Source organism: Rattus rattus, chromosome 4 (genome assembly GCF_011064425.1).
Source record: "Rattus rattus isolate New Zealand chromosome 4, Rrattus_CSIRO_v1, whole genome shotgun sequence".
NCBI lineage: Eukaryota > Metazoa > Chordata > Mammalia > Rodentia > Muridae > Rattus > Rattus rattus.
The window spans coordinates 16,769,755-16,795,807 of record NC_046157.1 but is presented as its reverse complement, the minus strand read 5'-3'; the positions used below and the strand labels follow the sequence as shown (position 1 = coordinate 16,795,807).

General features: G+C 48.2%; 2 protein-coding genes across 10 annotated transcripts; one reads left to right on the top strand and one right to left on the bottom strand.

Annotated features, from left to right (window-relative positions):
• Nucleotides 1-957: 957 nt before the first annotated feature.
• Nucleotides 958-25,584, bottom strand: Ncbp2 (nuclear cap binding protein subunit 2). 9 transcript variants are annotated; one of them, XM_032900086.1, is made up of 6 exons: nt 16,626-16,712; nt 15,493-15,686; nt 13,506-13,651; nt 4,829-5,010; nt 2,881-3,019; nt 958-2,396 (listed from the first exon to the last, which is right to left on the bottom strand). In XM_032900086.1, the coding sequence occupies exons 2-6, from the start codon at nt 15,608-15,610 to the stop codon at nt 2,325-2,327; spliced, it is 657 nt and encodes a 218-aa protein (XP_032755977.1). In that variant the 5' UTR covers nt 15,611-15,686; nt 16,626-16,712; the 3' UTR covers nt 958-2,324. The 9 variants fall into 9 exon arrangements, with proteins under 9 accessions (XP_032755977.1, XP_032755979.1, XP_032755976.1 ...); XM_032900088.1 differs by lacking the exons at nt 13,506-13,651; nt 15,493-15,686; nt 16,626-16,712 and adding an exon at nt 9,735-9,926; XM_032900085.1 differs by lacking the exons at nt 958-2,396; nt 2,881-3,019; nt 4,829-5,010; nt 16,626-16,712 and adding an exon at nt 25,259-25,584 and having other exon boundaries at nt 11,811-13,651; nt 15,493-15,689.
• On the top strand, nt 9,986-10,696 carry Ncbp2as2 (NCBP2 antisense 2 (head to head)). The gene has a single exon (XM_032900089.1). The coding sequence runs from the start codon at nt 10,011-10,013 to the stop codon at nt 10,296-10,298; it is 288 nt and encodes a 95-aa protein (XP_032755980.1). The 5' UTR covers nt 9,986-10,010; the 3' UTR covers nt 10,299-10,696.
• Nucleotides 25,585-26,053: the final 469 nt, after the last annotated feature.

The window sequence follows — 26,053 nt, the reverse complement described above, 5'->3', positions numbered from 1 at the left end:
CCTCTGCCTCCCATTGATCCCTAGCGGGACTAAAGCGTGTCCAGCTAACAGTCGTTTGATATGTTTACTGTGTCCCGCGTGTACCTCGGTGCATGCGGTACTCACAGAGCGCATTGGATCCTATGGAGCTAGAGTTCCAGATGGTTGGGAGCTACCATGAGAGCTGGGAAGTGAACACAGGTCCTCTGGGAGACGGCAAGTACCACTAAGCCACGCTCCAGCCTGATTTTATTATTTTTTAAGTAGCTATTTTTGGTTATTTGGCTGCAATATTGGTTGGCAGAGTTCTAAACCACAATTCAAAATCTACTTCAGCTTACAGTGTATGAGATGCCAGGATGGCTATTCTTTTTTTTTTTTTTTTTCCCCCAGAGCTGGGGACCGAACCCAGGGCCTTGCGCTTCCTAGGTAAGCGCTCTACCACTGAGCTAAATCCCAGCCCCCAGGATGGCTATTCTTACTCTTCCTTTGCACATTTTCGCCTACGTGTCTCAGCTGGCTCTCGTTTGTTTGTTGTTGTTTGGAATAGAGGTGGGCTGTACCTTTGAGATAGGTTCTTGCTGTGTAACCTTGGCAACCTACCATTTTTTCCCCTCAGCTTCCCAAGCTTATGGCATGTGTCACCACACCCAACTTGACACGGATCTCAGAGATGTCACGTTCTTTGATTAAAGTGAGATATAGTTCAGATATTCTGACATAGGAAAGAGGGGTATAATCAAAAAACTGTCAAAATTAGCATCCTCAAACCCAAGAAGTATCCTCTTAACGTAGCTCCATTTCCCTCCTGTCCGTCATCTAACAATATAGGTCTTCTGGGAAACTGGCCTCTTTCTGCCCTACTGGTTCAGTGGTTGCCTAGTGTGTCCTGTTACAAAGGACACCCACGCTTCCTCTCCAGGGTGGTAAAGGGACCAAAACTTATCACACTTTATAGGCGAGGAAATACACACAGAGTAGGTTGGTCTAACTTTATTGACACTTGTTACAGAAGGTAAAATTCCCACTGTTTTGAGTCATAGATTATTGAAACCTGACTTAGATTTTATTGCAAAAGAATGTATGATAAACAGTTCAAGCTATAGTATAAAAGGCTTTATTTTGAAACTCAAGCATCTCCTCATTGAGAGTTTGCAAAGGGGCTTCCTCAGCGTTACAGTCGTTACAACCTTGAAAAACTAGTGAGACTTAGAAGACGTAACAAATAACATGAAAAGATTTGCTTCTCTTGTATTAAAAATGTTTCTCATGTATAATACAAAGAAAATGAAAAAAAAATCTGTTGAAACTGACTTCTAGCTTACTATTAATACATGGACCTCAGTAAGCACAATTTCAGGAAAAAAAGACTAAAATATGTGTATCAGTTATAACAGACAATCCTAGAGGAGGCTTTCTGTTGTTAGATACTCTTAATTTTCAGGAGCACTCATGTAATAAGGAAGCCCCTGACCACTGTGCCTGGAACCTTCTGTAGACCCTTGAGGCAGACTCACAAGGTCCCCGGGCTGATCTCTTGTTTCAGCCTCCCAAGTAGCTGGGATTACAGGCCTGGGTGCAGCCCTTTTCTAAAGCCCACTCTTCTAAGGTCCTTTTGGAAATGGGAAGGAATAATTTAATGGTTCCAGTCTCAGCTTCCATATCAAGGCAGTGTTTGAGCTTTCACTCCATTCCCTACTGACAGTGTCCTCCCTACTTAGGGTATCGGAGGCTCTCTGGGTAAATCCTTGTTTTTGTTTTGTTTTAAACTTTCAGTGAAATATTTGCGTCTTTTGAGAAATGTGTTTAGTGAGCACTCCTCAAGTCTTGAGAGTATCCTGATGCATAAAGCAGAGAAGCACGTGGCATCCCAGGACCATTTAAGGCTGACTGGTGTGCCTACTAGACTGAAATACAAAAGGCAAATCCAGTCGACAAACGCCTGTTCTTACTTAGAGCAAAGCTATATAGACTGTAGCAAGACCTCACTGATAAACATGAAAACTTAAAATGTAGAAAATCATCTCAGTCCCCATGAAGCTTACCAACGTGCTTGTAAAGTCCGTTCTGACATTTTGCCCACTCTCCCTACAAGTGTGGTATCCAGCTGACAGTTTAATCAGCAGACTGTCTGTTGCTCAGGTATACAGTTTTTGACCTAACAACAGAAAATCATCCTAATAAGACTAGAATTAAAGGCATTCTTTGGATTCTGTCTTTTAATATTTCAGAGGAAAACCAGAAGTGGCTTCACGTACATCTGCGACACTGATGAGACCTTGGGTGATGTTCTCCATCATCAACTGTGTTGATGTGTGTGAGCTGTGTACTCGGGGCTCGCCCACTCACTGTTTTTGTGCCAGTTTTCCATAGCCGCCTCTTCCAGCATCGTAGTCCTCCCGATACTCATCCCGGACCTTAACAGAAAACACAGACCCAGCACTGTGGGATGCTGATACAACAGACCTGCACTCAAGCCAGGCACAGCAGAACCACTTCAGATGTGCACACACCACCAGGGCATAAAAGTTAAGAGTAAAATGGGTGCATTCTGCTTTTGTTCTAGGCATTGTTGCAGGGGGAAGGCCCCCAGCATGAGTTTAGTAACTACTTAAAGAAATGTGCGGGGTATTCTGAACTCAGATTTCCTTCTCACTGGCCTGGTGTGCACCCAGCTGTAATTCCAATAGTTAGGAGGCAGAGACAGGATCTGATCTCAAGTTTGACGACAGTTTGGCTGTATGGCAAAATCTTGTCTCAGGAAGCCACTCCACCCCACCCAAACCCTATCAAAACTAACAAGCACAGCCTCCTTAAAAAGAATAACCCACGAGCTAGCAAAAGGCCTGTACTAAAACGAGTCCCAGGCAGAGATCCAGCTCAGGTGCCCTTGTCGCATACCTGACCCCCAGACCGTCCACGTCCATACTGCCTGCCCTCCTTAAAGCCTGCATCCCAGTCTGTCCGTATGATCCGGTCATCCAGACGCGTTCCGTTTATGTACCGCATTGCATTCTCTGCATCTGCTCTTGAATAGTATCTTAGAGTGTGAGTGTTAAGGAACACTAACATTCCTTCAAACGTTTTGGAGACAGGATTCATGATGCATGAATAAAAATAAAAGAAAATCTAACCTAACCAGACTGTTTACATAGACATCCATCTTGTAGAAGCCGGTTCAAAGTTGGTCCAACAGTACTTACGGGCAGTAAAGGACAGGTAAGTAACATCTGTCCAGGCCCGAGTCAGTTACGACTCCTAGATGCATCTGCTAATAATGATTTGGCCCATGTTTTGATCTTTACAAATAGAAAATATGGCTAACATAATATTAAGATCACAAACTTCTTACATAAGAACAATGATAAAGTTGAACATAGTGGTATGTGTTTATAATCCTAGCACTCATGAGGCTGAAGCAGGAGGATTGCTGAGAGTTTGAGGCCAGCGTGGACTACATACCAAGAGTCTGTATTTTGTTTCAAAACAAAAACAAAGTACAAAACAAAACAGCAGCAAACTCAAAAGGGCTTCAAGCCTCTGACGGTTAGGAGCGCCTGCTTTTCAGAGGGCCTGGGCTTAGTTCCCAGAACCTGTGTAGCCGTCTACGCGGTGGTGTGTACAGACAGACCAGCAGGCAACGACCCACAAAACACATAACGGAAAAATTTAAGAAACACCACCAGAGAGAGAGAGAGAGAGAGAGAGAGAGAGAGAGAGAGGGGGGGGGGGGGAGGGGAGGGAGGGAGGAGGGGAGGGAGGAGAGAGGAGAGAGAGGGAGGGATTGATTGATAATTGACTATAATATAGCCACATATATTATAAACGCAGAGACTGACATAAGCAATTATAATTAGCAGCTGAACTTGCTGGTCTAGATTCTTTGTCTTTAGATAGGGAAACATCTGAAGAAATTACAGAATCTGACACACAATGCTAGTAAGCAGTGGGCACTTGATGACTCTGTACTGTATAAGGCTTAACAGAGCGGTACCAATGAGCGGTAGTGGGCTTGCTTTTGTGTACTACGAATGTTGATCCGTGACCTGCAAGGCAAAGGGAAACACTGGTTCCTATGGGACTTTTTATTGTCCCAGTGTCCCTGTGAGCTCTTTGATGCTGCTGTTCCCAGGACTCAAAGCTTTGGAAATCTGGTTGGTCCTTTATGTCCAGGGGTAGAATGAAGGAAGTGTTTTGACTCCAGACACCAAAATTGTGGTGGCCTGGGTCTATATCCTCAGCTGCCTAGAGGGCTGAGACCTAGTCTGAGCAACGTGAAAGCCCATCTTTTTTTTTTTTTTTTTTTTGGAGACAGTCTCTCCTTCATAATTCCCAATTCATATAAGGTCTCTCAGACATTCTGGACCAGGCTGAAGAAGATATTCCAGTGTTTTAGAGAACACTGGGGACTGTCGAGGCAGCCAGATGTCTTGTCAATTCAGTCTTAGAAGCTGCTGCCTGTGCTCCTACTTACTCAGGTCGTATTCTCACTATGTATCTCTGGCTATTCTGGAACGGACTGTTGCATCAGGCTGAGCTCAAACCCACAGAGACCTGCCTGCCCCTTGAGTGCTAGGATTAAAGGGATTAAAGGTATGTGCACAGAACTCAGAGTGAGAGAAAGTAGAGATTGTAACAAGTCAATACCTTAACAAGTGGGGGTGAGGTGTACACACTTTACACCTTCAGTCCCAACACCAGAAAGCAGGGAAGGTATGGCTAGAGTTCAGGCTAGCCAGGGCCATGCAGTGAGACCCTGTCTCAAAACAAAACAAAAAGGCAGGTACTTGGGCCCTTGAGTCTGTCCTGGCTCGACAGCTAGCTGAGACTAGATACCCGAGAAGGATACTCCACGAAACAGAACCCACACGCTGTTTTCTTCATCTTGTCCAGACCCATGATGATCTTCTTTATGTCCCCACTTTTGCTGAAGAGTTCATAAATCTGTTCTTCTGTTGTATAAAAGGAAAGATTCCCAACATACAACGTACAGCTCTTCTTCAGTAACTTTTCCTGTTCTTCATTGTCACCCTGGAAATTCAAATGGAGATGAAGTTAAACACTGCAGCCTAAAACGGGATTTGCTTAGGGCTGGAGACAGAGGAGTTTCGGCCACTAAAGGCACTGGCTGTGCAAGCCTCTCAACTTGAGTTTGATCCCTGGAATGCACAAGAGAAGCTGGGTGTGATGGCATACACCTGTAATCCCAGCACTCCTACAGGAGGCAGGATGGAGAGAGGACAGTCCCCTGGAAGGAGAGTGCGCAGTGCAGAGCATTAGAACCCTCAGAGAGGCTAAGAGAACCAGTTTCTGAAGTTTCCCATGCCCTCCACAGCATTACATGAGCAATGAGCAAATCTGCTTAGAGTCGCATTCCTAAGTCTAATCAAGACAGTCATTCTGACTTGGAAATTAAAGTCTCTCATCGGCCTGATTCCTAACAGAATTCTTCTGTGCCACAGAGGTTGTTCTGGGGGTGCGGGGTGGTGGTGGAAGTGGGGGTGCATGGAGAGATGGCTCATAGGCTAAGAGGCTGACTATTCCAGAGAACACTGATTCAATTCCCATTACCTACATGGCAGCTTTTAACTCTCAATAACTCCAGACCTGGGAGATTCAATGCCCTCCTCTTGCGTCTGTGGTTGGTCACCAGGCATGTACACAGTGTAAAGCCAAGCATGCAAGCAAATGTTTATGTGCATATTTTTTAAAGTGTGGGTTTTTTTGTTTGTTTTGGGTGGTGTTAGAGATTGAACCAGATGCAACTGTTAGGCTAGAACTCTACCAGCCTGGAAATATTCTTATTCTAAAATACGTAAGGTTCAGACTGCTTTTAGTTGACAGGCAAAGCGTGTAACCCTCCTATAGCTCTCTGCAGGAGGGCACACCTGTTCCTTGCACAGCCCATGACCTCAGCAGTGGGCCCTTCTCTAATGGCCAAGTTTAGACTACACCTTTGACAGACACATCAGAAGGGCCCCGTGCCCTCTATAACACAAAGGAACCCTTGTAATACTCCCTACAGCCTATTCATAACACAAACTGCTAGGTGATTTGCATGCTTATGTTTTTGTTCTGTGTAAGAGAGGTTAGTGACTACTAAGAGGGCTGTGTAGCTTTGGCTGGTCTAGAACTCAGACTCTGAAGGGTTCTGAGTGTTGGGATTAGAGGTGTGCACCACCAAGTCCAGGGAGAGTCACTTTCCTTAAAAGGCAGGATGAAGCCAGAGAGCTGGAGAGTTTAAGTGGGCTTCAGCCAACACCTGACAACCCTCAGGGATCAATTGGCTCATTCGGGCCTAGACTTGGCATCTGATTATAGTGATGGGAACAAACTCAAGGTATCATGCCAAATAACATCCCAACCCTAGGCCCCCTTTCTTCTTTAGGACCTTACATTGTAGCCTAGACTGGTCTTGATCTTTCAACATCCTGCTTCAGTGCCCTGATGCTGTAATTACATACACGAACCACCATCACACTCAGTTAACATGGTATCTTAGGTGTCTTTACAGAAAGAAGGACAGTAGTTTTTAGTATTTCCCCCGGGAAGGACACAGATGTACAGATGTGATTAAACAGACTCGCCAAGTGACTATAAATTTTACCCTAGTGTGAGCGCACAGACATTAGTCAGATGACGGAATCCAGCCTAGAGAGTAGCTGAGAGGACATGTTCAGGGCATTCATTCAATCTCCCATTTTTCATTAAGTACTCCTTAAGTAATGATGATCAAGTTCCCCTGATTCTGAGAATATGGGCGCACTGATCACCTCGGAATGCTCTGTAGCAGACTCAGGACAGCAGGCTTTATGTGAGCACATTTACTAGTAGATTAGAAAAACATGGAAACACCGAAGGGAAACTTGAGAGCCTGGTGTATTTTCACCACAGCTCATCCCAGTTGGAGTCTTCCAGGCCTAGAAACTTCTCCCAGGCTACTTTGGAACCAGAGTTCTCTTTTAAGATCTTATTTAATGTGTGTTTTGCCTATATGTATGTAGGTGTACCACATTCACGTAGTACCAATAGAAGCAAGAAGAGGGAGTTGGAACTGGACTTATAGATGGTTGTGAGCCACCAGGTGGGTGCTGGGAACCAACCCCTGGGTCCTCTGCAAGAGCGGCAAGTGCTCTTAACCTCTGAGCCATTCCAAGATGGAGTGCAAAGTGAAAGAAGCAAGAAACAAAGAGTATGAAGGGTCAGATCGAATGTCTATGTCTTTATGTTTGTGTGTGGGTATGTGCATGTGAATGCAGGTGCCTTCAGAAGCTACAACAGGGTGTTATATCCCCTGGAGCTGGAATTAAAAAGAGTTCTAAGCCTCAGAGTGTGGGTGCTGCGAACCACGCTTGGGTCCTTTCAAGAGCAGTATGTGCTCTTAACCACTGAGCCATCTCTCCAGCTCTGTAGTTTTATTTTTTTAAGTTAGTTCATTTCTCTGTGTTTGTGGGGTGAAGGGGGCGTTGCACACCTGAATGTAGTAAGCCACTGGTAGCCAGAGGCATCAGAGTTCCTGAAAGCGGTTGTAAGATACCTGGTGCTAGAAACTGAACAAGGGTCCTCTGGGAGACTACTACTTGAGCCGTCTCTCCAGCCTCTTGTTTTTGAGACAGGGTTGCACTGAACCTACTGTGTAATCAAGGAAGACACTGAACTTCTAATCCTCCTACCTCTACCTTCTAAGTATTGGGGTTACAGGTATTCGCCACTACTCTGGGTTTATGCACTGCTCAAGATCCACCCAAGGGTCTCACACATGCTAGGCAAGCATTCTCCCTATTGAGCTGTGTCTACTCAGCCCAATTATTCTGGTTTTTGTTTTTGTTGTTTTTTATTTTTTGTCTGAGACAGGACCACATAGCCCAAGCTGGTTTCAAATTCCTAGTAGTCTTACTACCATTTTCCCCAAATGCTGTGATAACAGGCATGGGCCAACACACCTGTCACCCACATTATAGTTTTTTGGTTTGAGTTTATTTTTTATGTGTATGAGTGTTTTGCCTGCACCCTGCATGTCTGTGCACCATGGATAAGCTTAGTGCTTTCAGAGACTAAAATAGGGCATCAGATCCCCTGAAATTGGAGTTACAGGATGCCATCATTCAGGTGCTGGGAATTGAGTCCGAGTCCTCCAGAAGAACAGCGTGTGCTAACCTCTGAGCCAGCTCTCCAAATCACAGTGTTAAAACCCAAGAACATACAGCTATACACAAGAAAATAGTAATTTTATCTGCCCCTGGGGAAGCTCAAAGAGGACTGCAAATCTGAGAGGTTTATCTCATTCAAAGAACTATATGAGGTAGGTCCTGACGTGTCATTCCCATTTCACACATGAGGAAAACCAGTCGAGTCATTTAGGGAGAGACACTATACAGTAGCTTCAGCCAGAATTCAAACTCAGTCTTGAGCTAAGAATGGTACACGCCTTTAATCCTAATACTTGGGAGGCAGAAGCAGGTCGACCTCTGAGTGAGTTCAAAGCCAGCCTGGTTTACATGCTGAGTTCCAGGTCAGCCAAGGCAATATAATATAGTAAGACCTTGTCTCAAACAACAACAACAACAACAACAACAACAACAACAACAACAACCAGAATAAAATAAACCTCTGGCCTTATATCCACTGCCACATTTTAAGATCGCCACAGTACCGAACAGGTGAAATCTATAGACAATAGATATTGTGTTTTAAAACAAACAAACAAACAAACAAACAAACAAACAAACCAAGGTTTTAGAACTTTAGAGGAAACATTTGCTTTTTACCTGTGCAGGCTGATCTCAAACTTGTAATCTTTCTGCTAGGACTACAGATGTCTGGCACCACATCTGGCTATCGGATGCACTTTGTGCTGCCTCTCTTTTCTGCTCTTTCCTCATATACAAGTAAAGCACAAAGTCTATAACTTCACTGTAACTTCATTTCACATTTAACACACCACTGACACACTGCATTCAGAATACACTAGAAAATGCACATGACAGAAACGATTACTGTCTGAAGAGAGTTACAGGCTTTTAACAACAAATGAATGATTCCTCCCTTGGTTTTAATCTTGCAGTGTGCTTTAAATCCAGTTAGTTACTGATGTGGAACTGTTCAAAGTAATGAGAACAGTAAAAAGTGAAAGACGTAAAACTCATACCAGACACACAACAAACATTTTAAAATTAAGCTGACTGAATTTCTTTTTGTTTTGTTTCTTTTTGTTTGTTTAGTTTTTTTTTTTTGCTTGTTTGTTTTTGTTTTTTGAGACAGGGCTTCTCTTCAGCCACTGGCTGTACTGGATTACGCCATCCAGACAACCTTAATGAGACACGTGTGTCTGTCCCAATGTCCGTCAGACAGCCACAAACAGGGACTCGATTCTGTCTCCCACTTACTGCCAACTTTTTGTAGATCTGTCTTACAGAAGAACGGACCGAAGTACCAAAGGGCGGTGTTTCACTGACTATGAGAACAAAACCTGCTCTAGCGTCTGATCGGCCGCCACAGGGATACAGTCCCTTTCCCAAGCAAGACAAGCACTTCAAACCGGCCGCCGCCACACCTCCCTGGGTGCTGGTACTTGCAGCGGCGGCAAGAAACTGGTGAAAGTAAATCTCAGTAAAACCAAACACCTCTGGGACCCCATTCGCATCTTAGGCCCCAGCAAATCACCATGGGCTGACTAACACAGCATAAGATAAGTGTAAACCGTTTCTCAGCATTCTGGCCCAAGGGCTGCCCCTCTCGTGCCCGGCCCGCCTCACCCGGAAGTGTTGGTCCCGGTACTCGCTGAGCTCCACGTAGGAGTCACTGCGCAGCGCCTTCAGGAGGCCACCCGACATGATGCAGAAACAGGAATCACGACGCGGCCACGGCTGGCAGGACCAGGCGGCGGCGGCGGAAACGGAAGTGTGGGCGATCTGCTGCAGAACCTGGTTCGGCTGTGTCGTCATCATGCAGCGCCGCCTCGTCCGTCGTCAGGCGTAGCCGGCCGGAAGGCGTATACAGCGTGCCTCGGGTTCCGGGCCGCTCGGGGAACGATGGTTTTCCGGCGGCTGCTGGCGGCCCTGCTGAACAACTCGCAGCTAGTGGAGCGGCTGTCTGAGTCGCGGCCCATCCGGCGGGCGGCGCAACTCACAGCTTTCGCGTTGCTAAAGCTGCAACTGCGCGGCCACGATGCAGCTCGCCGCCTGCGCGCCCTCGCGGATAAGCCACCGGGTTCCCTGTGTCGCCGAGCCTCGCGGTTCAAGGACACTTTCACCGAGGAACTCCGCCGCGGCGCCCGGGACCGTCTGGGGCAGCAGAAGGGTCCCGGCGCCAACGCGTAAGCACGAACTGTACTCTCACGGGTCGAGGTCAGGTATCCTCCATCCAGTGATCTACACCGACTTCAGCATTCTCGGGTCATCGGGACGCTACGCTGCTTCGAGTCCTAAGTCGGATTGTCGCCTTACAGATGCCTAAAGTCACATGGACATCTGCCCGGTAGGCCTGCAGATGTAAAGACCTCGAAGCCCACCAATGATTAAGAGTCTAGACCATAAAATAGCACGACTGAGAGCCATGGACAAACAACCAGAAAGAAAGCCCGCCTTCTGCGAGCAGGACTGAAGCTGAATAAATGCTGCTGCATCTGCACGGATGCAGGAGAATACCAGCGAAGCTTGTAAATGGAATGACAATCCCAGGTTGCCAAAATCTTTCATTAAATATGTAAGCTGATTAATAAGTCTGAATGTGGTATCTCTCAGACAAGGTAGATAATGTTAACACGTTAAGCGTCTGTGTTGATATTTGCTGTGTCGCGATCTGTGCGTGTGGCTTGTGACTTAAAATCCCATTCTGTGAAGAAATGGAGGCCACTTTCCAAGTAACCCAAAGCAGAGTGTGGTGAGCCCAGGGACTGTGTTATTGATCACTCCCTACATTTTGCAGCATTTATCCTGCTCAGGAGCGGCCTTTTACCTCACCACTAAACATTAAGGCTGCTGATCCTATGGCGAGTGCTGCTGCTTTTCTTCTTCCCCGTTTTGAAGGTCGTTATGGTCAGCTAACTGAAGTGTGATTAGTCATCCATGCGTGTATCCTGCCTTGTCATTTCGAGACTCCCAGCCCAATCTCTGAACCTATGTATCTGGGCCACTCAGTTAATCTTAGCGTCTAGAAGGCTTGAAGCATGGAAAAGGTTTTAGACTGGGTTCCCGATTCTGAGCAGTCTGTGTTCAGTTCCCACTGGAGCAGGCTCAGAGGGCCTCCAGCAGTGCTGAGAAGGCTCCTTACTTTTGGAGAATGATTGGTTTTTACTTGGTGTTGGGGGTTCATGCCTACAGCCTCGAGCACGCTGAATGGGCAGTCTACCACTGAGCTATATTGCCCAGTCTTTGAGAGAATGGCTGGAGAATTCCACCACCATTCAAGGCAAGGAGTAGAAGGGGACAGGGAGGCATTTTCTAGAAGGGCTTGTTTTGGTTAATCCCCAGACACTGAGTCCACAGGCACCAGAGTGCCATGAGATACACAACTACTGCTTCCCAGTTGAAGAGCCTCATAGAGACATGTTTATCAGACGAGGGGACGTGTGCTGTGGGTTCCGGCAGTGACACTGATCTTTGGACCCTCTGATCTGTTGTAAAGCTGGGTGTTAGGTTGACTGAGTGGAAGGCGCTTTCTTACAATTACAGTTTGTGAGTCAAAGACTGGCTAGAGCTGAGTGTGAACCACCCTATGTCTACTTCCCCACACTGTCTTGTCTATGTAGAAAGCCAGACTGGAAGTCAATCGATCGTCATGGAAGCAAGAAGTCAGGCATTGTGGGAAATTTGGGGGAAGCCACTCAGGAATGTCATCAGCAGTTGATTGTCTGTCAAACCAGGTGCTATTATATATTTTAAACATTACAGTGATCGGGAATAACAGCATAGAAACAAGACAGGTGCCAGGGGTTATGCTAGGTTATTTTGGTGACCTTGGCATTGGGACCACGACTGGTCAGATCTTTGGTTGTCTAAGGGAAAGGAATGTGGGCTCACTTAAAACAACCTTTGGCTATGCCTCCAAAGAGACAGCAGCGGGGGAATTCCAGTGTCCCAGCCAACCAGCCTGTGTAGAAGGTAGAGTGACTTCTATGGCTGACTCTTGGACCACTCTGTCATAACAGGCTTCTCCAGTTCTATAATGTGAAGGCTAAGATGCTCCCTCCAAGCCCCACTGAGCAGGGAGGACAGGGCTGGAGGGTCCTCCATGGTCAAGTGGGGAAACAACAGAGTCTCATTCTTGAGAGGAAAATGGCACTGCTCCAGAGCATGCCTGTTGGTCCCAGGAGTTACCACAAAGAACCGGCAGAGCCACGGCCCACCAGCCAGCTGACAGGCTGCTTGTCTGCTGAAGTTGTTCAAGGCTTGACACAGGACCCTGTCCTCAGCCCCACCCATGTCTACCACCTCCACAGGTGATCCCAGGCCCGAGAGGTGTAAGAGGTGCTGGGGCGGCATATAGGTGTGCGTGAAGAGAAGTGTGTAGTGGGTGGTCGTGCCTGAGAGGACAGGTGCGTGGACCACCTGCTCCAGGTGCTTCAGGCCAGGTACCAAACCTCCCTGATGGAGGCAGCCAAAGATGAGCGCGCCCGAGACATTGAAGAGGACCAGGGTACCCTTCCTGGGTATAGGTTGGGCTTGTGGGCTGCACAGCAGGACTAGAGGGACTAGGAGGGGAATTAGAAATCTAGGCTCTTGGTGGCTAAAGGCGGACAGCAGGAGCAGGGGTGTAAAGTAGAGAAGGAGGAGACGAGACTTGGAGCTAGACAACAGACCCTGGGTACCCGGCTCCCCCAAGAGGCGGGTTTGTGGAAATGCACGGAGGCAGGCGAGGAGTTGTTGCCATGCAGCCTGCAAAGCTTGAGCATGCAGTACCCCAAAGAGCAGGAAGCCATTGACTGCCAGGTGAGTGAGCCGTGCATGCGTGCCATGCCTTGCAAGGTTTTGGGGATCCAGGTTATAGTACAAGAAGTTGACAGGTGTGAGAACGACGCCTGTCGATCCCGAGAGACTGGAGAAGTACCAGCTGTCCACGGCTACAAACAGCCCCGCAGCAAGAGCAGCCCCTGGCAGTAGCACTAAGGCCTCCCGGATCAGGGCCTTGATACCACCAAGTTCCAAAGCTCTATGGATGCCCCAGAGAGAGACGGGGGCCAGAGCAAAGGCTAGAAAGGTTGGCCGATTGAAGAAGCCGGCAGCCATGATAGCACCAAGAAGATAGCTGTGCCACCGTGGACCTGGGGTAGGCTTCTTTGATGTGGGACTCCTTGCCACATAAGGGGACACCAGCACCAGCAGCCAGGTGAAGAGCAGTCCCTCGATGGTGTTGGAGAAGGTTCTTGTGTAGAAAACCAGGGTTACATAGGAACCAGACAGCAGACACAAGGCATTCCAACGATCTGCCCCCCACAACGGGGCCAGATGGTACATAGCCCAGTCCAGGGCAAAGGAGAGGGAAGTGAGGAGGAGTCGGGGCCCCACCAGCAGCATGTAGCCACTCACCAGACCAGGCCAGAGCCCCAGCTCTTCCCAGAGCCTGAGCAACCAGAAGGTAGAGCCAGAGGTCAGCAGTGGGAAGACCACAGTGCGGCAGGAGCTGCTGGGGTAAAATTCCCAGGGCCGTGAAGCCTGCACACCCAGGATGTCCTCTGCAGAGAGAGAGGCAGGGGTGAGCCGGTTCCAAGCTTAGGCTTGTGCGGGTTAACGTTCTTGGTGAGCACCAGGATTGCAAGGCCCCCTAGTGGACACTTCCCGCACATTCCTAGCATTGCACTGCTTGGGTTTTACGGTTTTGATTGAGTTACTGTTGTATATGGGAAGAGTGTGGGGTGGCCTGCCTTCTCTCCCCAGCTCTTTAACAGCAGAGAGCTTCCACTTGGATGCAGAGGAGACAGGCAAAGATACGAAACGGGAAAAGGAGTTTATGTGTTTCAGCTGGTTTAAGGATGAAAGGGCTAACAGCAAGCAAAGAACAAACGCGGTTCCCTTAAATGAGTTCAATTTCGACAAGAATGAGCTAGGAGGCCAGGTGTGATGGCCGTGCCTGCAATCCCAGGACTTGAGAGGCAGAGGTTGGAGGATCAAAAGGTTAAGGTTATATCATGAGTTTGTGACTAGCCTACACCATGTGAGAGAGACTTAACTCTAAATACAGAAGAGGAGACTGAATTTTCCAATTTATAGTTTAAATCTACCTGTTGAACCCTGTGGTGGCAGTCTCCCACACCGTGCTTTCTGTCCTCAAGGTGAGTGTGCTGGTGGACATTTGCAACACTGGGTGGCGGCGTTGCTAAGTCAGGAGGACTGCTAAAAGTGTGAGGCCAGCCTGGGCTACACAGTGAGTTTGAGGCTAGCCTTAGCTATAGAGAGAGATACTGTCTCAAAAGAGCAAGGAAAACAAAATGAGCCAATTTAAATGTCTTTGAACCTTTCTCCTTTAGTCTGTAAGCTCAGCACATGGCCAGAATATAAAGATTTTTCTCAGCTGTTTTTGTGACAAGATGTGGTCATGATACCTTCTGACCAATGGGATAGAGAGGTGTATAACAGGTGTGTGTGTGTGTGTGTGTGTGTGTGTGTGTGTGTGTGTGATGACTTTCAGTACTCAGGAGGCTTACTACGAGGATTGTCATGAACTAAGAGCAAACCCAGGCTGCAGTGTGAGACCTGTTGCAAAATAAATAAATAAATAAATAAATAAATAAATAAAAAACTAATTAAAAAAAAGACTGGGTTGGGGATTTAGCTCAGTGGTACAGCGCTTGCCTAGGAAGCGCAAGGCCCTGGGTTCGGTCCCCAGCTCCGAAAAAAAAAAAACCAAAAAAAAAAAAAAAAGCCTGCCCAGTTGAGCACAAAGTTCTGGGTTCACTCCCCAGCACAGCATAAACCAGTATCTGCCAGTGACCACAGCACTCCAGAGGTGGGGACCAGAGAATCAGGGGTTCACGGCATCAGCCAGTTCAAAGTCAGCCTGGGCCGCACAAACACTTGTCTCCAGAAAGCCTGGATGGTGGTTGCGTGTCTTTAATTGCAGGACTCAGGAGGCAGAGGTAGGAGGATCTCACTGAGTTCGAGGCTAGCCTGGTCTACATAGTGAGCTGCAGGACGGCCCAGGTTTCACAGAGACCCTGTCTTAAAAAACAGGAAAAGAAGAAACAGAAAGAGAAGAAAGAATAAAGTGCACATGTGTAACTAATACACATGCATGGTCTTGAATGAGGAGGGGACCCTTCTTCCTGAGCCTACACCAAGCACCTTCAGACTTTCACTAAGTCAGGTTTCCTGAGGGAAGCCATCATTCCGTTGGCCCAAGCAGGAAAACATGGAAACATTATCCAGAAAGTGAGGACAATGTGAATTCTCTCCACTTCAAGTTCTAATCCCAGAGAGGCTGCAACTTTGCCTGTTCATGCATCCACACGTGCATTTCCCTCCCCACCAAATACCCACTGCTGCCACCAGTCTTTTTAACAGTGCATGGGGCTTTTACCTGCCATGACCTCAGGTGACTGGAAGAATTCATCTGGGTGTATGTAGCCAGTCTGGGGAAGGAGACACCATAAGACTCGAAGCAGGCTGAGGCTACCCCAAATCACCCTGGCCGCCATCGTCACATCAGGTTGTCAGACACAGGACTGAAAAGTCTGTCACAGTTCTCAGAGGTGCCAGTCTGGAGAGCTACATCTGCTGGGAGTGACATTTGGTAGTTATTATAACATAGGCCATACTACACACTATCTGAAGACACTCAGCATAAAAACGGTAAGGATGAGATGTGATTGGTACACATCTAGATAGATTAGTACACATCTGGAACACCAGCATCTGATAGGTTAATGCAGAAAGATTTCAAGTCCAAGTCACCCTAGGATACAGAAGGAAAGAAAGGAAGAAAGGAAGAAAGAAAGAAAGAAAGAAAGAAAGAAAGAAAGAAAGGGAGGAAAAAGAGAAGGTAGAAGAGGAAGAGGAGAAAGAAGAAGAGGAGGAGGAAAAGGAGGAGAGGAGGAGGAGGAGGGAGGAGGAGGAGGAAGAAGGAAGAAGGAGGAGGAGGAGGAGAAGGAGGAGGAGGAGGAGGAGAAGAAGAAGACATGGTTGTGTACCCAGAAATCCCAGCACTCAGGCAAACAGAAAGATCAGGAGAAACTACAGTTAAAATGAGTGTTAGGGTGGGTAGGAGCACTTACTTCTGAAGAGGACTGAGGTTGGATTCCCAGCACCCACATGGTGGCTCACAACAATCTATGACCCCAGTCTCAGAGGGCCCAACAACCTCTTCTGACTTCCTCTGGCACCCGGCACGCACATAGTACAAACGCAGGCAAAACATTCAGACACATTAAACAATAAAGTACATAAGTAGAAAAAGAAAGATAGAGCTAGAATAGCAAGCTTGGTAAAGTAAGGAAGATAAATAAGAGGACTTGTATGAGACAAACCAGATAAGAAGGCTAGGTCTCCACCCAGCAGGATCTGGTGGGATCCCAGAAAGTGCCCCAGGAGGAACCCCAACCCCAGGAGAAGCCCCACCCCAGGAGCAGGCACAGACATCACTCTCCTTTCCCTAGTAAACGCTCAGCCTTTGGGAGAGTTACACCTTTACACATATTCTGCAAGCACCCTTACCCTTTCCACAGTCAGCTGCTCAACTCTGTGGCTTGCTGCACCCTTAAACTTGTTCCTGTAATTGTATCAGACTGAATTATGGGGAGTGAAAAACCTCCACCTCTTCCAGGAAGCAGCCACTGCTCCTCCCTGAAAAGCCCTAGAGACAGACAAGGGGAGGAGATGCAGTATACTGAAATTTGCACATCCTGGTACTGAAAGATCCCCGAAGAGAGACCCTTACTCAAGTCTCAGGAAGTCTCGGACCCCAGACACAGAGAGACCATTTTGGATGTAATACGCAAAGGCGAGGTTTACTACGGAGATCTATTATGGAGATCTCCGGGCTGACACATATCCCATGCAGGAGACAGAGGTGTCGACCCTGAGTGGCTGGGAGAAGGGCTTTTTAAAGGAAGAAGTCACAAGCTCCAGGAGATGAGGGGATGTCAAAAGGAAATACCAAAAATGTCACAAGGAGGGGAAACTCTCAAAGTCACAGGATTGTTCTTAAGACTCTAGGGTTTAAATGAGGAGAAAGGCCAAGCATTCTCCTGAAAACAGATCTTGATTGCCCTTTAGGGTAAATGTTTGTCAGAGTTGATGCGGCATCTGCATCTGAAACACATCTGCTTAGGCTTGGAGGAAGGTTTCCAGGAATACTCCCACAATGGCTGGAACATTATCTGTAGGGCACAATGGGGGCTTGAACAAACCTCACAAGGGCAGAACAAAACCCATTACTCAGTCCGGTGATAAGCAGGAGGGTCAGTGACTCTGAACCAGTTCTCCTGCATTTTTAACAATCTGTCTTCCTGAGTCAGATCCTGTTGCTGAGTTTTGAGCTAATTTAAAACTCAGTACAACTTTCAGTACAAGAGGCAGCCCTTTGCCGCGGATTCAGGGCTGGGTTCATTCTCCACTCTGGAGACTGTACTTCCTTTCTGCTTTCTCCCTGACTTAGAATTAAATGGTTGCCACTACAGTCCAAGCCCCAGAGGAATGAATGGTCAGGAAAAGAGTGGATTTGTGTGTGTGTGTGTGTGTGTGTGTGTGTGTAGCCCTGGCAATCACTATGGACACCAGGCTGGCCTCGAATGCACACATATTCCCCTGATTCTGCTTTCTTCTAGTGCCCGAGTTAAAAGCGTGACCCACCACTGCCTGGATCTGCTTTCTCCTCTTGAGGTGGGCACCCACTGTTTCCTGTCCTCAGGCTTTGAACTTCTGCTCCTTGGCCTTTGGACTCCCATCATGCTTAGACCCAGATCCTCAGGCTTTGGTATTAAACTTGGAGGTTACACCCTAGGCTTCACCGTCCTCCAGGCTTCTCAGATTTCATATTTATGGTCACTTCCCATAAAAAGCAGCAAGACCAGTTCTCTGTTGGTTCACGCTTGTTCACAATTTTAAACATGAACTATATCAAGCATAATATTTGCTAGTAGGATTAGGGAACATCACAAGCTTGGGTTTCACAGCCATTCCCCTGTCACCAGCTGTAACTGGCAACTAGCACGGCACTGGGTTTTGAACTTTGGCAAACTTGGGATCCCAAGTGGGTGCCAAACATTCCCTCTAACTTCTACACCCTGGTTTGTTTTGTTTTTTCAAGATGGGGTCTGACTCTATAGCTCAGAATTACCTGAAATTTACTAAGAAGCCCAGGCTGACCTCCGACTCATAGCAATCCTGCTTCTGCTTCAGGCCTGAGCTACTGTGCTCAGTTTTAGGGGAAGAAAGGGCAGGGCAGGCTTGCGATTCAGATTGCACAAGACCTTGCACGTGCAAAGCAAGTGCCTTAACACTGATTCATGCCCCCAAGTCTCATTCTGCAACCTTGGCTGGCCTTGAATTCAGAGTGATTCTCCTGCCTCAGGCTCCTAATTGCTAGGATTGCCGATATGTACCACCAGATCAAGCTACAGCTCACACACACACACACACACACACACACACACACACACACACACACACACACACACACACACACACTGGAATCTATATTTGTAGGAATGGGAACTGAAATAAAGAGAGAATTGGAGTCTCCTGCATGATGGAACTATATACATTAGTAACATCTCTGGCGAGGATAAATGCCAAGTTCACAGTAACAGTTAAAAGCACAGGGCTCTCCGTGTTGTTGTAAGAACAACCTGGGTCCTTCAGGAACAGAAGAAATCCAACTAGAGGGCATTTGTCTACTTCTAAGCAGCTTGTCCCTGGCTGGGATCCTGAACTGTATATACATTGAGAAAGAGACCTGAGCAGCGGTTGATTACATTTTCTGCTTTCTGGTTGTAAGTGTGATGGGACCAGCTTCTTCCAGTTTCTGCTGCCTTGACTTCCCCACCAGGACGACTCTACCCTTGAATGTGAGTCACAAGGAACGCTTTGTCCCTTAAACTGCTTTTGTATTTTATCACCGCATCAGAAAAAGAAATCAAGACACAGTCTACTCTCCAGATCTAGGCATGAATGAAACCTGAATGGTTTGATCCAAAGTTTTGCCTCCCTGGTCAGGATGGTTATTTCAGGATCCAGCACATTACTCAAGACAAGAAGTTTCTTAGTCGGGGTTCTTTAGGGTCACAGGACTTATGAAACATCTCGGCATATTAAGGGGAATTACTGTGATGACTTACAGTCTGTAGTCCAACGAACCCAACGATGGGCAGCTGTGAATGGGAAGTCCAAGACTCTAGTAGTTGCTCAAGCTCATGAGTTAGTGGTTTTCTGTAGAAGCTGGAATCCTGAAGTAGGTTCCGACAGATGTGCTGGCCAGTAAGCGCAAGCAGATGAAGAAGAGCGAACCTTCTTCTTCCAATGTCCTTACATAGGCCTCCAGCAGAAGGTGTGGCCCAGATTAAAGGTGTGCACCACTACACCTAGATTTGGAACTTGCTCTGTTCTAGGTTGAACTCAGAGATCTGTTTGCCTCAGTCTCCTAGCATTAAAGGCATATACTATGTTGCCTGGGCCTAAGCGTTTCATGGTCACTGTGCCTCAAGATCTGGATCGAAAGCCTGTGTCATCCTGTGTCAAGATCCCAGTCAGAAACCTGTGTCCTCCAGTCAAGATCTGGACCACAGCTGTGCCCTCCATTTCTGGATTGCTGCTCATTCCATTTGTAGTCAAGGTGACAACCACCGGGATAGCCTTCACACCAAGCATGGTGACATAGGTTTGTGTCTTTGTTTTGGTTTTGGACAGGGATTTACTGTGTAGCTCTAGCTGTCCTCGATCTCATTATGTAGACCAGGCTGGCTTCAAACCCACAGAGATCCACCTGCCTCTGCCTCCCAAGTGCTGGGATTAAGGGCATGTGCCACCGTGATGGGTATGTCACAGTCTTGGGCAGATAGATCTACACAGTGTGGGTGCATGGTTGGGGATCCCAGGCCAGCCAGGGATGCATAGTGAGAGTGTCTCAAAAAGAAAAAAGTTCCCAGCCAAGATGGCTCACTCACAACTGTCTCCCACCTTCTATCCACCCACATCCTCCCATATGTCAATCTTCCGATGTTTGGCTCCCCATCCCTTTATCCTTAGCGTTCATTCACTCACACTAGACTCCCCTCAGAGGTTCACAGCAGACGCCCCTCAAGACTGGGGATCCAGCTTGATGAATGTCGTAGGGTTTCATCGTTATGAAGAGACACCATGACCACAGCAAACTCTTATAAAGGAAAACATTTAATTGAGGCTGCCTTACAGTTCAGAGCTTCAGTCCGTTATGGCAGAAAACATGGTGGCGTGCAGGCAGGCAGATGTGCTGGAGAAGGAGCGGAGAGTCCTGGCTTGCCTTGAACTCATGATCTTCCTGCCTCTGGAGCGCTTGCTGGCTTACAACCTTGTGGTCTTTAAACCTAGTCAACCAGAAAACCAATTCCCCAAAAGTCCCACCCAGAAAACTGATCCTTAAGCTTCTGTCCCTCTAAAGAGCCTGTTATCACACAATTGTCATCCTAGGTACTTGAAACGCTGAGGCAGGAGGATTGTAAGATTTGAGTCCAGCCTGGTCTACACAATACTTTCTGAGTTACCGTGGGCAGCTTAGGACCTCCCTGTCTCCAACCAAATCTTTTCTGAGGGTTTGGGGGTGTAGCTTGATGAGAGGACAATTGCCTAGCAAGCACAGACCCTGGGTTTAACCCCAGAACCTTAAAGTTCCATCCTTCTAGATCTACTGCCCCTACGTCCTATGTTAGAGGATTGTCACAGTAGAGAATGCATATCCAGACTTACTGTGATGGACCTCCTTTTGCATTTCCCTTATGACTAAAGATGTTGAACATTTCTTTCGGTGTTTCTCGGCCATTCGGCATTCCTCAGCTGTGAATTCTTTGTTTAGCTCTGAACCCCATTTTTTTTAATAGGGTTATTTGTCTCCCTGCGGCCTAACTTCTTGAGTTCTTTGTATATTTTGGATATAAGCCCTCTGTCAGTTGTAGGATTGGTAAAGATCTTTTCCCAATCTGTTGGTTGCCGTTTTGTCCTAACAACAGTGTCCTTTGCCTTACAGAAGCTTTGCAGTTTTATGAGATCCCATTTGTCGATTCTTGATCTTAGAGCATAAGCCATTGGCGTTTTGTTCAGGAACTTTTCTCCAGTGCCCATGCGTTCGAGATGCTTCCCCACTTTTTCTTCTATTAGTTTGAGTGTGTCTGGTTTGATGTGGAGGTTGTGATGGACCTCCTTAAAAGGGACAGGCTACCTACGTCTGGATCTGCATAGCAGGCCACTGGGAAGCGGGTGTTGGATGCAATTCTTAGCAGAACTAAAACTACAGTTCCCAGAGAGAATTGATTCCTCCTTCCTATTTTCCCAAGGTGGGGTTTCCCTGTGTAGCTCTGGCTGTCCTTGAACCCTCTCTGTAGACCAGGCTGGCCTCAAACTCAGAGCTCTTCTGCCTCTTCTCCCAAATGATGGGATTAAAGGTCTGTGTTACCATGCCCAGCTAGACAGTCTCCTTTTAAATATAGCTTTATTAGAATGTGGTTAAAGTCCTTACAATTCACCCATGTAAATGGCTTTTAGAATATTCACATAGGTGGAACCACTGTTTCTATCTTTATTTTAACTTTATGTATAGTGGTATTTTGTCTGCCTGTGTGTCTGTGCACCATGTACACGGGGCCCAGAAGAGGGCATAGTTGTTATGAGCAAAGTTGTTATGGCATAGTGAGGGATGGGAAGGAACTGGATTCACAGACAGTTGTCTGTTGCCATGCAGGTGTTGGGAATTGAACTCAGGACCTCAGGAAGAGCAGCCAGTGCTCTTAACTGCTGAGCCACCTCTCTATTGTCAAATCACATGGCTTTAGGAATTATGTATTTATTTTTATTTTATGTGCAGTTGGTGTTTTAGCTACACAGTTGTCTGTGTGAGGATCCCTGGGAACTGGAATTACCAATGGTGGTAAGCTGCCATGTGGGTGTTGGGAATTGAACCCAGGTCTTCTAGAAAGAAACTCAGTGCTCTTAACCACTGAGCCATCTCTCCACCCACCCCCCCACCTGCCCCAAGTCTTAAATGATCTCTTTCACGTTTGTTTTAGGGGATGGTGTTTCATTACACTGTCCAGGCTAGGTTCTTGTGACTCCTGCTTCAGCTCTCTAACTAGCTGGGACTGCAGGTGATGTCCCCATGCCCTGCTCCCTATTTCATTCATTCTCACAGTTTTGAACCCTGTTAACATCCTCTGCCCCCCTTTATGGCTGTTTTGCTTTCATGTGTATCTGTATACCTTGTGCATGCAGTGCCCATGGAGGCCAGGAGAGGGCATGAGATCTCCAGGAACTGGACAGTCGTGAGTCACCATGTGAGTGCTGGGTACACTATACTTTCGTAGTTACTTGTTCACTGATCATTGCCTTGCTGGGCTGATATTCCCCAACTAGAAGTCCCCCGCTAGGATCCACTGGGATCCAACTTAGAGCCTCAGGGTCCTCTGCAAGAACAACAAATACAAGAGCTCTCAACCACTGATCTGTCTTTTCGGCTTCAACATTTCTTATAAAGAAGCCACAGGCTCCTTAGTTAACAGAACCATTAAGGTGGCAAAACAAGCTCTGGGGCCACATCTGGTTGACTCCAGAGGTGCCTGTATTCTGTCTGTGAGCTCTCTGTACCACCCTTGGGCACGGCCAGCTCAACAGTGCCTTATCTTCCCCAAACGAGTCTCCTCTGGCTGCTTCTCATCCCTCACTATGCCATACCAACTCTGCTCTAGTCATCCTCGAAATCCATTGCTGAGTCAACTATGGCTTCATACTCGTAGCCCGGCATTCCTCCGCCCTGGAGATGACCACAGGACTTCGGGTGGTTGAGGCACTAGGATCGGTTGCCTGTAGCTGACCTCAGCCCTTTCACGGCACACAACCATGTGCAAGGAGAAAGATATTGAAATGAGCCAAAGCCGACCGTGGCCACCACTTTGCCCTCACCTCTCTGCTCCCTTCTCCCTGGCTGTGTCCTCTTCTCTACTGTGGCTAGAGACCAGATCCCTGAGCACAGAGGGCACAGCCCTGAGCCTAGATTGCCTCTTTTAAGCCCTTCTTTTAGGTACAATTTGATGCTACAGCTCCACTATAGCCCCTCTATTCAGAACCATTTCCCAAAGGGTTTTTGTTTTGTTTTGTTTGTTTGTTTTGTTTTGCTTACCGTTGCTGTCATTGTTGGTTATATCGATAGCATGGAGGTTAAAGGCAGCTGTGGCATCGAGCAGCTTGGGGTTCAAGTCCCTCCTCTGTCACTTGCTGGTAGTAAGACAGCATTCAGTCTCAAAAACCTAGTTTACATCTCAGCTGTAAATGAGCTACCTGGTGACCAGCGGCTCGCGTGGTCTGTCTATGCCAGGTTACAGAAGTGGCCTTAGAGGTCTCCCACAGACATCCAAGGGGGCGGAGCCAACTCCGGGGGCGTGGCAAATCACCCAAACTGAGACTCCGGGTTCACTCAACCGAACGCACTCGGGTTGCCCTGAACTCTGGTCCAATCTTGAGTTTCCCGAAGTCCCCTGTCGAGAGTCTCCCAGAGAGCAGGGGGTTGGGGCGAATGTTGGGTTAAAGAGACCGCTCCCAGCATGTAGAGATGAAACTATGGGGCAGGGGAATGGACATGTTGACCAAGAAGATGGGGACTACCGATGTGCCATGGTGCGGGGCAGGCAGCAGGGAGAGACCATGTCGGTGGCAGGGGTACAGCAAGCGGAACCGCAAGGCATGGCACAAGGGTTGGGGGAAGCTGGGGAAGAGGTCACATCTGTGGGACGGGAAAAGAGACTGCCAACTGAGACAGAAGCCTGGGTCTGCTTCCTGGCGATTAGTGTTTCTGTGATGTCCAACGTGCGTGCGCAGCACCGTGCGCTCTGGGGGCTGCAATCCTGTGAGGCTCACCCCAAGGAAAGTCCCTCCCTATCTTCAAACTGAAGCGTCTTCCTGACAGAGATGCTGGGCCCTGGCCAATGGATGTGCAGAGATCCTTAGGATCCCTCCTCCTGGACCTAGTGTTTGGAGAACTCAAGTACGACCACCCTGAGCTCCTCCTGCTCTGTCAAGGCCAGGCTCTCGCAGTTTCCAGGAACCATATGGGACATAGAATGGGAATAACTCTCCTAAATCCATGTTCCTTCTGGCTGGCATTTCATTTACCCTGGCCTTAGCCCCGAGGCTACGCTGAGCCATGCAGGGGCTCTACCTTTAAAGCACCTCAAGATTGGGGTCGGCTGCCTCCTTTTTGGTTGCCAGAAGGGAAATGTTTGTTCTTTGATTAACGCGAAATACAACATCCAGAGTCAGACACATCAGGAGAGCGGAAGGGAGCAACGAGTCCCCATTGGCTGGAGCATAGCATTTAACTCTCCATACCCTCCCAGTTCCCGGCCGTATAACGGAAACTCCACTTTGTACCAGGAAGATTCAGTGCCCTGGCCATCTTGACAGTGCTTCTCAATGGTTCGGGGCTAAAGGTGTCTGGAGAGGGGTGACATTTGAGGACAAGTACTTTACAGAAAGCAGCACTGTCCCTGCCACGATGATGTGTCACAAAGACCTACACGGCCACCAGCAAGGAAGCTTTGCTCTGGCCCACAGGGTCTCCTTTTCCCTTGCCATCCCCCCATGGGACCCATGGGTCTCATTCTTCCAGCGGGAAAGGCAGACTTGGTTTGACTTTCCTAGCTTAAATTAGGGGATCACTCGGTGTACATAGATGTCTTTCTCCACACTTTGCGGCGCTTTTAAATTTATGGGACCTTGCTGCTGTGCTATATATAGATGGGGACACTGGGCCTCAGTGTGGCTGTGGAACCACCTAGGAACCCCGGCTTCCCAGGCAAGTCTGGTAACAGGAGAGCATACAAACCTAGGCCTTTCTGCTTCGGCCCTAAGCCAGTGCTCTAAATTGGAAAGCACCCCGAGCCTCCCTTCCCTGGAAAATGTCATCACGAGTTCCCCAGTCTCCCCCCTAGGTCCTTGCCAGTCACTGCTGTTAGAGCCTGCAGTGCAGTTTGGGGACAGCTGAGGGTGAGAGACCCAGCTCTCCTGACGGTCTGTGGGCTGCGAGCAAAGATAAAGGTGGATACCGTTGCCTGCCCCATTGCGCCCTCATCCCGTCCCCAGTCACTCTTCCCAGGCTGGGTCTGACTCACCCGAGCTGTGCTGCACCTGCCGCGCTGGCTACCCGGGTCGCCTGGAGCGAAAGCCTGCACCCGAGGCCCTACAGCCCTGCGCCTGCAGGACAGAGGGCTGCGGGGTGGGGTGGGGCGATGGCCTTCCCTCTCCACAGCCGGCTCTGGACTTCAACCAAGGAATTAGGCCAAGGGATCAAGCAGAACTAGCTACGCGGAGCGGAGAAGGATGGGGACAATTGTGCGTGCTCCCTCCCCAAGTCCCCGCAGTCTGCAGTGGTCGCGGTGGGGACTCCTGAGGGACCCGCCCGGGCAGTGACTAATTCTACTTTGCCTTTCTGTGAATGCGTTCTGTCAGCAGTCCCTCCTTGTAACTCTATGCGCGATAAGCTTCCTTTTTTTAGTACTGGCACAGTTACGCCAAAGCGTTTCTCGCCTTTCGTTTTGTTTGCTTGTTTTGAAACCCGGTTCTCGGTGGCCTCGAACTTGCCATTCTCCTGTTCGGCCTCCCGAGAGCCGGGTAACAGGCGTGGGACATCACACCAGCTTTTGGCCACACGTCTTTGGTCGTTCGAAACAATCACGGTGGGCTGGGGGTGTGATCCGTGGCACAGAGCTAGTCTAGCACGTGTGAGGCCCTATGCTCTTCTTTAGCCCCTAACAAAAGCAAATCCCACTCAAACCAAACCAAACCAAACCAAATCAAAGTGACAGCGGCGGAGCTTCCTGAGCCAGGGGCGGCGATCGCCTAAGGGCAGCCACGCCCTGCTTTCTGGCACATTGGGACTGGGGATGCGCCGGCTGGTACGGTTCTCC

Bases quoted from the DNA above. Each gene is read 5' to 3' on its own strand.
- Ncbp2 (XM_032900085.1), bottom strand. From the start codon at position 15,610: ATGGCGGCCAGGGTGATTTGGGGTAGCCTCAGCCTGCTTCGAGTCTTA. The intron at 13,652-15,492 runs GTAAAAGCCCCA...CTCTCTCTGCAG, and splicing joins GTCACCTGAGGTCATGGCAG to AGGACATCCTGGGTGTGCAG.
- Ncbp2as2 (XM_032900089.1), top strand. From the start codon at position 10,011: ATGGTTTTCCGGCGGCTGCTGGCGGCCCTGCTGAACAACTCGCAGCTA.